The sequence below is a fragment of the Bison bison genome, unplaced genomic scaffold, assembly GCF_000754665.1.
Source record: "Bison bison bison isolate TAMUID 2011002044 unplaced genomic scaffold, Bison_UMD1.0 scf7180017864456, whole genome shotgun sequence".
NCBI classification, from domain to species: domain Eukaryota; kingdom Metazoa; phylum Chordata; class Mammalia; order Artiodactyla; family Bovidae; genus Bison; species Bison bison.
This window is the reverse complement of record NW_011495018.1, coordinates 30,282,732-30,299,307: the sequence shown is the minus strand read 5'-3', so window position 1 is coordinate 30,299,307 and position 16,576 is coordinate 30,282,732. Positions and strand designations below refer to the sequence as shown.

General features: G+C 44.9%; 1 protein-coding gene across 2 annotated transcripts in view; it reads left to right on the top strand.

The window, feature by feature from the left end:
• The window catches only part of ABCC2 (ATP-binding cassette, sub-family C (CFTR/MRP), member 2), a 70,205-nt gene that overhangs the window by 46,202 nt on the left and 7,427 nt on the right, over positions 1 to 16,576 (top strand). For both annotated transcript variants that reach the window (XM_010859539.1, XM_010859541.1), the window contains exons 19-29: positions 1 to 86; positions 2,116 to 2,296; positions 6,225 to 6,345; positions 6,619 to 6,754; positions 7,605 to 7,824; positions 7,977 to 8,131; positions 10,275 to 10,430; positions 11,801 to 12,000; positions 13,745 to 13,871; positions 15,487 to 15,588; positions 16,120 to 16,263. In XM_010859539.1, the coding sequence (XP_010857841.1) occupies positions 1 to 86; positions 2,116 to 2,296; positions 6,225 to 6,345; positions 6,619 to 6,754; positions 7,605 to 7,824; positions 7,977 to 8,131; positions 10,275 to 10,430; positions 11,801 to 12,000; positions 13,745 to 13,871; positions 15,487 to 15,588; positions 16,120 to 16,263 (1,628 nt within the window). The remainder of the gene's footprint in view (positions 87 to 2,115; positions 2,297 to 6,224; positions 6,346 to 6,618; positions 6,755 to 7,604; positions 7,825 to 7,976; positions 8,132 to 10,274; positions 10,431 to 11,800; positions 12,001 to 13,744; positions 13,872 to 15,486; positions 15,589 to 16,119; positions 16,264 to 16,576) is intronic.

Genomic DNA, 16,576 nt, shown 5'->3' with positions numbered 1-16,576 from the left:
ATGACCCTCTGTCAGCTGTGGATGCCCATGTGGGAAAACATATTTTCAACAAGGTCTTGGGTCCCAATGGCCTATTGAAGGGCAAGGTGAGAACTTATTTAAAGTAATGAAGACATGAAGAAGGGCACACATCTCCTAGGACTGCTGGGTCCTAAAGCAGATTTCCTTATTTCCCTGCCCTCCTGGGCTGCTGAGGAGATAATATCATGCTGGTCTTGCAGGAAATGGCCTAGTGAGGTCTCCCATCTAGTGGTCACAGCTTATGTGAGAACTGGGTAATTTGAGCCTTATTCTCTGGCTCCAACACTGAGCCTCTTATTAATTAAGGGTGATTAATTATGATTAAAAAGTCCTTAGAGATCTGTTATATAAGAAGAAATATATTTGGTTTTGTCACTAGTTCCTGGCATAGAACTTGTTGTTCAGTTGCTAAATTGTGTCCAACTCTGCAATCCCATGGATTACAGCATGCCAGACTTCCCTGTCCTTCACCATCTTCTGGAGCTTGTTCAAACTCATGTGGACATGAGTCCACTTGTGATGGGAGACAAGTGATGGGAGGGCTGGAATTTTCAGCCCCAAACACCAGCCTCTGGAGAGAGAAAGATGGGCAAGAGGCTGGATTATAAAATCGCTTGAATAAGGAGGTTCCGAGAGCTTCTGGGTTGGTGAGAACATGAAGGTACTGGGAGAGCATAGGAATTCTCCACAAGTACTCCCTCCAGCAGCAAGTGTAGAGTGCGGGCTGGCAGCACTCTATCGTTTGGCTTGTTCCCTTCAAGATTTTTTTGAATGCGTCCACTCAGGCTGGTAGGGCGGCTGTCCCTCTGAGGCCTTTTGCCTCTCTCGGATCAGTGAGTCAACAGGAACTCACTTTCCCTCCTATTTTTGGTCCTGGTTTCTGTCCTTAAAGACAATTGGCTGCATTCATTCTTGAACTGAATACCCACTCTGGGCCTGGTTCATTGCAAAGACTGGGCAAGCAGATGAAAAGTTCTCATCTCTGCTCTCAAGTGACTTATCTAACTGGCAGACATATCAAAAAGCAAGCCATAATATTATAACACAAGGATTATTTTTAATGGCAATCTATACAAACTACTGTCTGGTGGGTTTCCCAGGTGGCTCAGTGGTAAAGAATCAGCCTGCAAAGCAGGAGACTCAAGTTTGATTCCTGGGTTGGGAAGATGCCCCTGGAGAAGGAAATGGCAACACACTCCAGTATTCTTGCCTGGGAAATCCCAGGAACAGAAGAGCCTGGCGGGTTACAGTTCATGGGGTTGCAAAAGAGTCAGACATGACTTAGCAGCTAAACCCCAACAACATACAAACTACAGAGGAAACATTGGAGAAATACCCAGTTCTTGCCTGGGGACTCAGGAAAGGCTACCAAAAGGGTTGGCTTTGAGCTGAGACTCAAAGATGGGCATCTCCTGCATCTTCATGATACGAGTGACCTAGTGTCTGTGGGGCTGTCTGTAGAAAGCAGAGACAGTGGGCTTGGGATATTGCTCCAGAGGCTCATCTCAATACCATGACCCTATGTGAGCCTCGTTACTCATCTGCAAGTGTTCATCTTTCTTTGAGTGGAATCCCTGTGTCAGGAGTCAGTGTGATCCATAAATAGACAACAATACGAGGAGTGCCAAGTCCTCCACATCGGGGAGGTCCTGGGCCAAAGCTCCCTGCCCTGTAATGTTTCTAACGTGCTAAAATAATCTGGGCAGTTCTTGTTGGATCAGTGGTTTGCTGGTTAGTGAGAGGGCAGTTAATTTTGTGTGCCTCAGTTGTATTGATAGCCCTTGATCTCAAGTGACATCCCTAAGCCTAACTCTTGGCTGCCCAGAAAGCTGGAGGGAAATGTGTGCAGGGCAAACCTCATTGTCACTACAGAAAAATAACTGAATATATTCATGATGACAGTCTCATTGTACACACAGGGTCAGATTTTAGGATGAGATGCTGGGAAGTAAAGAGGAAGTAAAATAAAGAGGTCAAGTGGTCAGGGCCACATTTGGAAGCAAAGCCCCACAGTGACTCTGTTTTTCCTTTTCAAGAGTAAGCTAAAGAAGGTGGTCACAGGATCGTCAGCACAACTTACTGTTATTTTTACAGACTCGAATCTTGGTGACACACAGCATTCACTTTCTTCCCCAAGTGGATGAGATTGTGGTTGTGGGGAATGGCACCATCATGGAAAAGGGATCCTACAGCACTCTGCTGGCCAATAAAGGATTGTTTGCTAAGAATCTGAAGACATTTGTGAAACAGACGGGTCCCGAAGATGAGGCCACAGGTATGTGAAGAGGATTGGGACAGGATAGAACTCAGATGTGGAAGGGACAGGAGTAGAAAACTACCACTATTTGCCTGCTGACCTGCTCAGCACTCAGTGAACTAAATGTGGAGGTGAATTAGCCAGAGATCCAATATCTGTTCTTTCTGTGTTTTGTGTCTCTGTAAAGAAACAAACACAGACATTTTTTATGTGAGCCAAAATAGGGGCCCATCCGGCTCATCTGGCCTCTGACATGCAGTCATAGGTTACTCTTTAGAAGATAGGGCTTCCCTGATAGTTTGGTTGGTAAAGAATCTGCCTTCAATGCAGGAGACCGCAGTTTGATTCCTGGGTCAGGAAGATCCCTTGGAGAAGGGATAGGCTACCCACTCCAGTATTCTTGGGCTTCCCTTGTGGCTCAGCTAGTAAAGAATCCGTCCGCAATGCGGGAGACCTGGGTTCAATCTCTGGGTTGGGAAGATCCCCTGGAGAGGGGAAAGGCTACCCATTTCAGTATTCTGGCCTGGAGAATTCCATGGACTGTATATAGTCCATGGGGCTGCAAAGAGTCGGACATGGCTGAGTGACTTTCAGTTCAGTTAGAAGATAACTGGAGGTATGGGGTGATTAGCTCTTGTGGGAGAGACACCAGGGGCAGGAGTGACCCCCTTTTAGGGAATGCCCTGGTTCACGTATTCCACCCTACCTATCCAAACTCATTAAATCACTTCCTGGACAGCTTCGTAATACCTGGTATTAATAGTGAACTGCTAAATCACTGCTAAGCCCTAACAAAGGATTTGACTAACATACCAAACACCACTGGGTGCTTCAAACCAGAACAGAGTCATGGCAGGTGCGTAGTCTCGCAGTACACCACAGGAATGGCCCTACCTAATACATGACCACTGGGGTCACGGGTTAGTTCCAGGCAGTAATGGAGCCCTGGTCTCTGAGGTCCCTCCCAAGAACCTGCCAGCAGTCATCCCAGGCATGGTTCTGGGTATCTGCTTCAGGTGGCAATTACCAACAGGAGGTCAGGACTGAGAAAGTAAGATCTGCAAGGGCATTCTAAGAGTCAATCAGAAGAGGCAGAAACTTCAGAGCCTGGAAGTGGGAGCACATTCAAGCCTTGAGGTCAGAAATATGTGATAGTTTTAAACCACAAGAGTCGGAAAGAAAAGCCTAAACCAGAAAAGTCTACAAACACTGGCAAGAAACAAAGAGTGGTCAGAAACAAAGACTGACCTTTGGTGCCTTAGGTGCCTTAGGTGACCTTAGGATGGTGCGGGCTACGGGGACTGGGAGCCAGCCCAGGAAAGTTGGGCAGGGAGACCAGCAGGAAGGAAGGGGTCAGAGCTTTCCATCAGCCTTTATGTGCTCTGGGGATTGGCCTGGAGAAAACAAAAAGCACCTGCCTGGGAACTGGTCTCCAGCAAAGGGCAGGGTCTGATGCTGGATCCCCCTGAGTTACTGCTCAGTCAACCACATCACCACAACCTGCACAGGTTTCTCATTTTAATTCTCAACTTTTTTCTTCTGATTTGCCTGGATCTGAGTTCTGTTTATCTAAACCCCCATGGGTAGATGGCCCCTTTGAAAAATCCTGTCTTTTGTGTACAGAGAGAGTTTGCAAACCCTCATTTTGGGACACGCTGATGGGCCATTTCCGAGAAGTTGTGTAAGCCGCAGTGCCTGGCAGGCTATTGTGTGGTTTCCAGGGCTCAAGGTACAGACCCCAGATGGTAGAAGAAAGGAAAAGGCAAGAGGGCAGTGTTGGCTAAGTGTTTCCTAATTAGCTATTGTAACAAAACACTACAAATTTGGTGTCTTACACAACAGAAATGTACTGTCACTCACTGTTGTAGAGGTGAGAAGTCAAAATCAAGGTGTCAACAGGATTTGTTCCTTCTGAAGGCAACAGGGAAGGATCTACTCCAGGTTTTTCTCCGAGTTTCTGTGGTTTGCTGGCAGTCTTTGGCATTCTTGGCTATAGATACACAACATCCACCTCTGCCTTCGTCTTCACATGGTTTTATCTCTTATGTGCATTTGTGTCCACACTTCCCCTTTTCACAAGGACATCAGACGTATTGGATTAGGGGCCCATCCCAGTGGGCCTAATAGAGATGTTCTCTATTTAGTGAGAACGTTCCTTTAGAGACCCAGATCCAATCCCTGGGTGGGGACAATTCCCTGGAGAAGGAAATGGCAACCCACTCCAGTATTCTTGCCTGGAGAATTCCATGGACAGAGAAGCCTGGTGGGCTACAATCCATGGGGTCACAAAGAGGGTCACACATGACTGAGTGACCAACACTTTCTTTTCACTTCTTTAGATCTTGAGACATGGTTTCCTGTTGTTTTTTGAGCATATTTATCATAGCTGATTTAAAATCTTTGTCAGTAAGTCCAACACCTGTGCTTCCTTGAATACAGTTTCTGTTGACCATCTTTTTTTTCTCCTGTGTACAACCCCATACTTTCCTGCTTCCTTGTATGTCTCACTTTTTGCTGAAAACTGATCATTTTAATTAGTTTAACAATTCTGGAAATACAAGCTCTCTCCTCTCCTTCCTCCACCAGGGCTTGTTGTTGTTGTTCCTCCTAATGTTTGGTTTCCCAAACTAATTCTGTTAAGTCTATATTTTTTATTTCATGTGGTCATTGACGTTCCTGCTTGGTTGGCTTAGTGGTCAGATAATGACCAAGAGGTCAGAGGTTTCCTTAAGTGCCTGCAACCAATACGTCACTCAGCCTTTGCTGAGAGGCTCTGTGGGAATGAGGGGTGGGGGCCCTGTCTTTTTAACAAGCTAGCAGGCAATTTACAGTTCCGTGTCAGTCTTTGTTGCCTGCTTGCCCAGAGTCTGAAGTTAAGCCAGAGTTAAGGGAATAAGACATTCTCAAGTCTTTCTCGGGTAGGTGTGCAACCCTACACATATGTACGACATACTTGATTGCTAGGAATATATTGAAGAGATCAAAACTCCTATGAATATCTTATTCCCCAGATTTTTGTTAAGTTCTTGGTCGGTTTCTTATTTGCCCCAACTGTTATCACTGACACAGGCAGCTGAGATGTTAAACAACAACTGCTGATTATTAGAGCCAACTCCAAGGCCCAGTAAAGACAAGCCCTGTGAATGGGGTTTTCCAGAGGACTGCTAGAGTGGTCAATAATGACAGTTGTCCAGCAATGAGGTTTTGGGCGTGTTCTGAACCCACACTGTTCCCTCCAGTAGCTGCGAGGTTACAATAATTGTAATTGGTTTGCTGTTGGTTTTCTAGACTACAGCAGGTCTAAGGAGAGGGCAATGGAAATACAGTAAATTAAACTATTACAAAGGTTACTGTTCTTTCTGAGATTTAGCCTTTTTTCTTAAGTAAATGTTCCTTGGATTTTTGAAAGCCTTTGGTTAACTTCAAAGTTATGGAAAATGTGGTTTTGATAATTTCTGGCCATTATGCTCATTGCTTTTACAGAAGTCTCAATTTCTGGAGGTCATTACTATTTTCACAGCCCAAGCTGTTTTACCTTTTCAGGGTATGCTTTTTAAAAATGCTTTAAATTATTTGAATTTCAAGCAGAACATTTTAAATTTGCACTCACCTTTTTAGTCAGTTCTGGGGATTATGACTCTACTGTTTGTCTCCTATAATCCTTAAAAGCTCTTTCCTGCTCCAAAGGAACTTAGAAGTTTCTGGAAATATTCTTCATTTTGCCTTTTCTCTTCCAGTGAAATATTAACTCATCTTTCCTTTATTCTGGTATTTCTCAAAGAGATGCCCTAATAAATAGTATTTATGGAGTTAAAAGATTCCAACCTATATGTACGTCTGAGATCTCTTGTCAAGGCCAACAAGATCAGAAAAGACTTCTCTCCTTGTTCATGGGGCTGTGGCAGCTCTGCGCAGCTCTCTCCCTAACCTTTGATGTGTCTCCTAGTCAATGAGGACAGTGAAGATGATGACTGTGGGCTGGTGCCCAGTGTGGAGGAAATCCCAGAGGACGTGGCCTCCCTGTCCATGAAAAGAGAGAACGATCTTCATCGAACGCTGAGCCGCAGGTTGGTCATCTGTTCAGCTGGCCAGTAATGGGGGGCAGCCCCCATTACTTCCATAGTTCCCCTTGATCATTCTCTTTCTCTTTTTTTTTCCCTGAGTGTCTACATGGATGCTCCCAGCTCTCCTTTTGCTTCTGAGCATGGGGAGTAGGGTGGGGCGGTGCGTTTCCCCTGTGATCATCTGCTCTGAAGTGCACTGTGATACGCACAGAGCGACTGTGACACCTGCCTCCAAGAAGACGCTTGGAAGGAAAACTTCCCCTCTCAATCTTTCAGATCTCGGTCCAGTAGCAGGCATCTGAAGTCCTTAAAAGACTCCTTGAAAATTCGGAATGCGAACATCCTGAAGGAAGAGGAAGAGCCAGTGAGAGGACAAAAGCTCATTAAGAAGGAATTTGTACAAACTGGAAAGGTGAATGCCACAGTAAAAAGTACCATCCGTTAGAGGCGATAGAAGGCTTTTTAACTTTGATGCTTTGAATACATATCTATAGAGGAATATGCCTTATGTGCTCTGCCCGTCTTTAAATTTATCATTGAAATGTTAGCAGAGGCTCTAGGCGCTTTATCAAATCGTATTTCCATGAAGAATGACACATGTCCTGTGAATATCTTCATACCACACTTCACGTAATGAAAGCAACAAAAATGAGATGCAATTCTGGGAGCCAGAGAATACCAATCTATCAAGCTCATAGCACACAGTTCATATTAATAAAACTTAAGACCAAGCTCTTAAATTTAAGGTCTTAAACATTAATAAAGCAAGGTCTGTGGTATAGCCTTATCTGTCCCACTGTTTTTATATCTGTTCCTCTTAATTTCATCTAGAAGTTCATTAATAATCTGATGGTTATTCACTCTGCATTATATTTCAGCATTGATTATTATCTTGCCCATATAGAAATGTGATCCCTTACCAAATTTTGCTACCTGCTATCCACTTTTCCAAAGCACTGCATTCCCCCATGATTGATATTCTGGTAATTCCTCACCAAAAGTCAATGGTGTGTGTTAGTTGCTCGGTTGTGTCCAACTCTTTGAGACCCCATTGTCTGTAGCCTGCCAGGCTCCTCTGTCCAGGAGATTATCCAGGCAAGAATCCCGGAGTGGGTTGCCATTCCATTCTTCAAGGGATCTTCCCAACCCAGGGTTGAATCCAGGTCTCCTGTATTGCAGGCAGATTCTTTACCATCTGAGCCAGCAGGTAAACCCAAAATGCCAGTAGGAATTCTGCTAACACTGAGGTGGGGGCTTTGCAGGTGAAGTTCTCCATCTACCTGAAATACCTACAAGCAATAGGATGGTGCTCGATAGTCTTCATCCTCTTGGGGTTTGTGATCTATTATGTGGCTTTTATTGGATCAAACCTCTGGCTCAGTGCTTGGACCAGCGACTCTAAAATATACAATGGCACCAACTATCCATCCTCTCAGAGGGACCTGAGAGTTGGCGTCTATGGAGCTCTGGGAGTCGCACAAGGTATGTGTGATGGCTACAGCAGCTGTCCCTGCGACAGTCTACCGGGTCCACTTACTTTGCCTCGACTCGGGAAAGCATTTGCCATTGTGTCGCTGGCGCAAGTCTCCCGGGCTCCCTGTGCACGGTGCTGACTACACTGCTTCCATTTCTAGGTCTCTTTGTGTTCATAGCGAATATCTGGAGTGTCTATGGTTGCAACCATGCATCAAACATCCTTCACAAGCAACTGCTGAACAATATCCTTCGAGCACCCATGAGTTTTTTTGACACAACACCCATAGGTCGGATAGTGAACAGGTTTGCTGGTGTAAGTATCTCAAGGGCTGTAAGACGCATTTATGGCTGAGAATCTTTCTGTTTCTGACAGGGAAAGAATTCTCATTTTCCCCTAGACAACGCTGGGCAGTTCCAGTTCTTTGGTCCCACTCAGCATGCAGAGGTTTCCGGAATAACCTTGTATGTGGTACTAAGGGTCCTGGGGATACAGGGATGAACCACTGTGGCCCTGTAAGTAGGGCACCAATGAGTGAGGAAGACGGCCAAGGAAATAAAGGATGTTGATAGAGTGCGGGGAAGCCAGGAACAACAATGCGCACAGTGGCCTTCTGGGAGTGTGAAAGAGTGACAGGAAAAGAGGTACCGGCTGCGTCTGGATGACCAAGGGTGGGAAAGGTCAGAAAAGGTGAAATTTAAGTGGTAGAAGTTAGCCAGAGAGATGGGGGCGGGGGCGGGCCGGTGGTGCTGGCAGCGGGATGTGAAGGATTACTCTGCAGAGGGAAAAACACAGGTGAAAACGGAGTCATGGTTGTGACTGCGGGGCAACCCTTTGCTTGGTCGCTGCTTCCAGTCCTGAAACTCCCATCTTTGATGCTTTACAAATAAGTAAACGAGGTCTGGATTATGGAATCTTGTGATTTGAATGGAGTTCTGGAACACTGTCTCCATCGGCTGCAGATTCTAGAACCCTTAGCATTTGTTCATTCAACATTTACTGGGTACCTTCTATGAGCCAAGGACTGTCCTGGGGATTGAGATGCTCAATGGATGCAAAGGTCATAGATGGCTCTCTACCATGCACCAGACTGAACTCATTGCTTCTTAATGAATATGAGATGGAAATTTCAGGAACAGAGGAAACCAGACAATTCAGAGTAATATTCAATTATCACCAAGAGAGTTTTCAAACTTCTGTTTGTAGAGGAAGGTGCACATTTTTAATAATGTCTTAGCAACTCTGAGCCCTTATGTGTTTGGTCTTGTAGCAGACACAGAAAGTCTAGCTCCCAGCCTACAGCCAGGTTTTGGGGACATGGCGACTGCTTCAAAAGTGGGCTGGCCCCCACTTGTCACCTTCCTCTGCAATAAAAATGGTGGGCATGATGTCATTGGAGACAATTTACATCGGCTTTCTGCTCTTTCATAGAGCCTTAAAAAGGACATCATTTTGGATGGGGAGATTTCTCACAGGAATTTTGCAAAGATTGCACACTCTTTTCCAATGTTGTAATGTATATATGTATTATGCATGCTCATACACTTCAGTCGTGTCTGACGCTTTGTGGCCCTATGGACTGTAGCCCATCATGCTTCTCTGTCCATGGGGATTCTCCAGGCAAGAATACTGGAGTTGGTTTCCATGCCCTCCTCATAACTGTGTCCAGGGTTGAGAGAAAAAAAGAAGTTCTCACTATCAGTTCTGTGCAGATTACTTTTGACCATTAACTGGCATAGATTCTCCTTCCTTCCTTCCTCCCCTACCTCCATCTCTTCTTAAAGGCTCAGCCATCGGGTCCAGAGGACCTGGGATCTAACTCTTCTTTATGGTCTGAGTCACCTCCACCACAAAACTCAGCATACAATTAATGATGGTTTCCTTCTTCATGCAAAAACAGTTAGCAAAATATGACTGTTGCCTAAGTAACTCAATATCTGTGTTTTCTTTTTCAGAAGATTAATTATGTATATACACATATAATTATTTATATATATAATATGTATATAGATATAATAATACATATTATATATGTTAAACATGTATAATAAATTATATATACATTTTGTAAATATAAAATAGATATTATATATAATAATATATATCATTATTTATTTGGAATATGGGAAAAAGGAAACTATCATTAATTGTATAGTGAGTTTTGTGAGGGAGGTGGCTCAGACCGTAAAGGAGAATTAGATTCTGGGTCCTCTGGAGCAGATGGCTGAGCTCTTAAGAGGAGATTAAAGTAGGGGAGGAAGGAAGGATGGAGAATTTATACCAGTTGAGGGTCAAAAGAAATCTTCACAGAACTAATGGTGAGGGTTTCTTTTTTTCTCTCAACCCTGGACAGTTACTTGCATTCTGACGTGACTAAGCAAATTCCCTACCGCAACTGAGAAGGTGTCAAATGTCCCAGGCATTCATGAGCACACCATCTCTCCTCCTGTGTCCCTAGGATATCTCCACAGTGGATGACACCCTCCCCATGTCTTTACGCAGCTGGGTATTGTGCTTCCTGGGCATCATCAGCACGCTGGTCATGATCTGCCTGGCCACTCCCATCTTCGTCGTCGTCATCATTCCTCTTGGCATCATTTATGTGTCTGTTCAGGTAGGTTTGGAAATGGCTAGGTTTCCCTTCTTCTCCTCATAAATGCTTAAGTTCTTCTCTTGGGTTTATGGCTAGTCGCTCCCCACCCCTCGAGCATCTTTGTCATTGAGTCAGATATTAACATACCGTCTTCACAATGGTGAGGTTGTCGGTGGCTTCCAGAAGAGGTGTGCTAAGGCCGCTTCCTTGGTTGGCTTAGGTTGATCTACTTGGAGATGTGCCTCAGCAGGAGCCCAGTCTCTTCACTTCAGGGCAGTTCTCCTTTCACTGGGGTGTCTGTGGCGGGGCGGTGGGTGGGTGGGGGTGTGTTCAGGCTCAATTCCAGTGTGGTCTTGAGGGCAAAAGTCGTTTGATAGCCAAGCCTCAAGAAAAACTAGAACAAGTAGAAAGGGCTCCATGCCTGCAATAAGGGGAAGGAAAGAGGGGAAGGAAGCTGTAGAGAGAATTCTTGTCCCAGCAGCTACCTTTGGGATAAATTGATCACCTTGAGAAACCAATCCTGAAGCCCTTCAGCGAAGGGCAGCCTTGTGGCTGTGGTAAGTTTACACTGCTGGGCTGTGTGTTGAGTTCCTCAGGTACATTGTCATCTCTGTTAGTAACAAATCAACAAATAAGAGGCAGGATATTTGAGGAAACTTCCATGTATAACATTTTGAATTCTGACTCTCGCATGCCTAGCTCTTCCCTTATTTCAACAAATCCTCTGGGCTTCCCTGGTGGCTCAGACAGTAAAGAATTCACCTACAATGCAGGAGACCCAGGGGGGTTGGATCCCCTGGAGAAGGGAATGGCTACCCACTCCAGTATTCTTGCCTGGAGAATTCCATGGACAGAGGAGCCTGGCAGGCTACAGTCCATGGGGTCACAAAGAGTCAGACATGACTGAAGCATCTTAGCACGCATGCATCAGCATACCTTTCTTAAGCCATTTATTGCCCATCTCTCCTTTCCGAACCCCTTGTTTTACAGCTGCATTTATCCCTTTAGAGACCATTTTTCTAAAAAAAAAAAAAGACCATTTTTATCACTACTGTCATTTAGGAATATGTGCAAAAAAGAAATATGTGCAGATTCTTGGGAGCATATGGATTAGGCTGACAAAATTCCTTGGAATACTCCAGCCTCTAGGGCTGTGGCAGAGTGTCTTGCTTTCATGCTCCCCTGTTTCCCACCAACCCCAGATCCTCGCATCGTCCTCTTCCTCTGAGCCTCTCTCATCTCTCCCCTAGTGAGAGACCAGATCAGAGCTGCCTCTTGTTCAGATGTTGGCTCTGGCCTCAGAGTAATGAATGTTGGTCACGGCCACGAGGGAAGAGGTAACAGCATATGTGATGTGATCTGTGACAGATTCTTCACTTTTTTGGGTCCAGATATTTTATGTGGCTACTTCCCGCCAGTTGAGACGACTGGACTCTGTCACCAGGTCCCCAATATACTCTCACTTCAGTGAGACTGTGTCAGGCTTGTCTGTTATCCGCGCCTTTGAGCACCAGCAGCGATTTCTAAAGCAAAGTGAGACAGCGATTGACACCAACCAGAAATGTGTCTTTTCTTGGATTACCTCCAACAGGTGAGACTGCCCCCAGATATTCACCCAGATATGTGTGCTTTGGAGTTCTGCGCATTTGACATTAGCTGTGGGAGGGTAGGTGTGGCCCAAAATGTGAAATTCACTCTGGCTAAACACGGAGAAGGCAATGGCACCCTACTCCAGTACTTTTGCCTAGAAAATCCCGTGAATGGAAGAGCCTGGTAGGCTGCAGTCCATGGGGTCGCTAGAGTCGGACACGACTGAGTGACTTCACTTTCACTTTTCACTTTGGAAATGGCAACCCACTCCAGTGTTCTTGCCTGGAGAATCCCAGGGACGGGAAGCCTGGTTGGCTGCCGTCTATGAGGTCGCACAGAGTCAGACACGACTGAAGAGACACAGCAGCAGCAGCAAACACGCCTATCATGTGAGAAGAGAGGAGAAAGCATAAGCTTCAGAGTCAGACTGGTCCCTGTATCTGCTCTGCTACTTCCCGAGCTAGGGGAATTGTCTTGACCCCTCAGGAAAATCTCATTATTATTATTATTATTTTTTTTTTTTTACAATGGCTGGATCACAACCTATCTCATGGGCTTATGGAGGAAGTTACATGACACTGCTCAGCATTTTGTAACACAGATTCTGTCCAAGTGCTGGGTGAACCAGACATTCTGTTTGCTTCCCTGAGAGTGGATGTGTGGTTGTCCATAGGCAGGACAGTTATTGTAGGTGGGAAAGAAGCAGAAGTTGGAGGGAGGAGAGCTGCAAAATTTTGGGTAAAATCAGTAATGACAGAAATGAAAAACTCAAATCCTGTGAGGTAAATCCAAAAAGGCTGTGCAGTCTTGGTTCCTCCAGCTTCATTAGACCTTGGCGTGTCCTTGGAGGAGGAAGATCTTTTTCAGGAAATGAAAGCCCTTGAGTGGTTTCTACACTGTCTTGCACTGTGAAGGGCAGGCTAATGATGCTTAGTATTATTTGGAACGTGAAGAGGTCAGAAATTTGATTGTAAAGATCTTTTATATCTTAGATAATTTCCAAGAAGGAAAGAGCCATTCTTCTGTTGGATGCCCCTTGTAAAATATGTATCATATTTATTTGTAGGTGTGCTAGAATTATTTGTACAAATTTGGGAAAGCACATTTTACTGGGAAAGTCAGTTTTTATAAATTGCATCAATCTATATACTATTCAGTTCTCTACAAAGCCCAACATATCCGTCTGTTATCAGTTCTTTCCTAACTTCTCTCCACCTGCTATTTTTTCTCCATCTTTTTAAAATCATGAAATCAGACAGGGTACATTGAACTTTCCTGTGGTGACTTCTTTCTAACCTTACGTATGAATTCTTTATGCCATTGTTTACCTTGCCTAATCAAAAGAACTCATTTGGAACATTTTTTAAAATGCAGATTCCTAAAAGTCATTCCCTGAATCTCCTGGGGAAGAGTCCATGAATTTTTGGCACAAATCTGTATATTTTTAACAATTGCCACCAGATGATTCTTACGATTTGGCAAGTTTGGGAGGCACTGAAATATAGGATTCCCTTAGTTTAGCAAACTCTTCCAGTATCTTTAAAAATGCAATTTATTTTCCAAAATCCAAAATTTAAAAGACTTTAGGAAAACATGTCATAGTTAAACTGAGGCACCTCCTAAGAAGACAGTCCTACCAACTCAAGCCCTCTCAGAATGCTCTGGGAACCCCGCGCTTGCTGGGTAAGGTAAGGAAGCTGACACCTCTCAGTGACACCTCTTTCTCTGGTTCTGTTGCCCTCCAGGTGGCTTGCGGTTCGTCTGGAGCTGATTGGGAACCTGATCGTCTTCTTTGCATCCTTGATGATGGTTATTTATAGAAATAACCTAAGTGGGGACACTGTGGGCTTTGTTCTGTCCAATGCACTTAATGTGAGTCTGGTTGGGAGTTTGGTTGAATTAATGCATTATTCTTAAATGCATGGTATATCCTAGACTAAGAATTAGTCTAGGATATACCATGGAGTCCATGCTCTGGATTCCTTTTTAGATCCAGATAGACCAGGTGAGACTGAGGTTCAAACCCTGTCTCCATCTCTTACTAATGTGTAACCCATGGACATGCTCCTTAACCTTTCTAAGTAGGTGCCGGTGTCATCTGGGAAACTGGATATATATTTTGTTGCCCTGGGGAGTTAAGAAAGCAATCTCACGTGATTCAATCTAATAGTTTCCCATCTCTTTGCCTCTTGATTATAGTCGAAAGAAAAAATAACTATTTCTTTTATAATATAGCAGTAACCAGAAAGTCTTTTGAACAGTAACTTCTACGTTTATTTTGTTAAATCACAGAATAATTGGAGTTCACTTTAATGAAGAAGAGAGAGTCTAATAGAACTATATAATGCATCCCCCACTTGACTAAGGGATAAATATCAGACATTATTTCTTACCGCCTAAGACAGAGACTGGCACCACAGTAAAAGTTTAATAAATAATACTCATTTAATGAGTCATCTGGCCATCTTTTGTGGAAACTTTCTGAACTAATATTTTGGGGGTCTGCATAGCCACCAGCAGGGTCTACATGGCGCTGTTTTCAGTTGGAGTCCATAAGACCCAAAGGTGATCATGGTGGAAGAGGACTCTGTCATTCACCAGAATCACCAGGTTCCTTGTGCCACTGCCCTTTCATCCCCTCAGTTCTAGGCTTATTAACCTAGGACAGACAGGGCAAAGAGTTGGAGAACTATTAGACTGAACCAAAGAACATCGTTCAGATATCAACAGTTCATATGGTCCAGCCGACGCCAAGTGGTTGCCCTTAGTCCCCAGCCTCCTGAGCTTTCCTGTCTCTACCTACCATGTGCTCAACAAAGATTCCTGAGAGTATGTGCCAGGCCTGTGTTTTTGCCTGTAGGAAGACTGCATCTGAGAAGCTTGCCTCTGAGCGACCCACAGATGCCCTGGACTCTGGCCCAGGTCATGACAGCCGTCTCCCTGTTGGTTAGATTTATCTCTGTAATGGCAGGAAGGCACTTGAATTTACTGGGGTAACAGAGGACAGGGGTCCATGTGGATGTCCCACCTTGAGGGTTGGCTTCTCAATCGAGCTGTTGTTAATTGAGAGCAGAGAAAGGCAGCAGCTTTTAGAAGGCCTGTTCCTACCCCATGTCTTTCCTTATGCTTCCCTCATTGGAATGCTACCCCTAAACTCTAATGACTTATAGGTGGGAGAGCCAAGTTCGAGTACCACTGCACTAACAGCCAGCCTATCTAGCCTCAGTTCTGGTGCCAGGCCACTCCAAGCCCCTGGTGTCTTTCCTGTGAGCACCACAGAGTTGAGCATTCAATGGTCCTCCCACCATTCAATGCACTGGCCTCATTTCCTCCTCCAAGGAGGTGTGGATTGTCTCTTATCCTCCTCCTTGCTGTCTTGTAGAGCCCGGCTTAGTGCTAGGTACCGAGGAGGCACTAGATTGAATTTGTGGTTTGACTAGTTGGGTTGGTTTAAGCCTCAGATGATCATCTTCTGGTTTCTCTGTAGATCACACAAACCCTGAACTGGCTAGTGAGGATGACGTCAGAAATAGAGACCAACATTGTGGCTGTTGAGCGAATAACCGAGTACATAAATGTGGAAAACGAGGTAAGGAGGAATTAGAGGAACCCAGGAACAAGGCCAAAAAAAAAAAAAAAAAGCTGATGCTTTGAGAATGCATCTATCTAGAGATTTCACACAGGGTCATAAAGGTTCTCTGGAAGTTTCCCTTGCTCAGACAGAAAGGACCTAATTTTTTTAAACCTAGAATAGGTAATTGTTTGGGAGAAGTCACATCTTGGGATTGCATCAAGTTAAATGGTGGCTTCATTTTCAGAGCAACCTCGTAGCCTAGGGTTTCAATTGAATAAGGTATAAACCTTCTCAGCCGTCCTGGTGGCTCAGATGGTAAAGAATCTGCCTGCAATGTGGGAGACCTGGGTTAGATCCATGGGTCGGGAAGGTGCCCTGAAGAAGGAAATGGCTGGAAGAACCAGTCTAGTTCAGCCTGTTCAAAGCAGATGCTCAAAAGTGGCTGGGACACTGCTACTTACTCTGTTCTGTGACATGAATCCTAGGGGGGGATTGTTGAGTGAGTTGTCACCACGTAAAGCACTTCTCCTCCTGTCTCCTGGCCAGGCACCATGGGTGACTGATAAGAGACCTCCAGAAGGTTGGCCCAGCAAAGGGGAGATCCAGTTTAGCAATTACCAAGTACGGTATCGACCTGAGCTGGATCTGGTACTGAAAGGGATCACCTGTGACATTAAGAGCACGGAGAAGGTAGGTGGAGCTGAAGAAAGGCCTGAGTGGGTCCTTGTGGACATAGAAAACCATTTCTTCATTCAGTTGAAGTGAGAGGGTGGGAACACTTCCAATGCCTTGAGGTGTAGGGACACAGTACCACCACTAGAGGGCAGGATATCCACACAGGATCAAACAGACTTACTAAGCTCCTAAGGGCTTTCTTGCTCAGCCCTCCCTTGCCTCCCAACTGGCATCCTCTCCTCCTGTGGCAGATGGGCTTATTTCCTATAAGCTTCAAGGCTTACAGAGGGGAAGTCAGGAAGCACAGACCTGGGGAAGGAACTGGTGG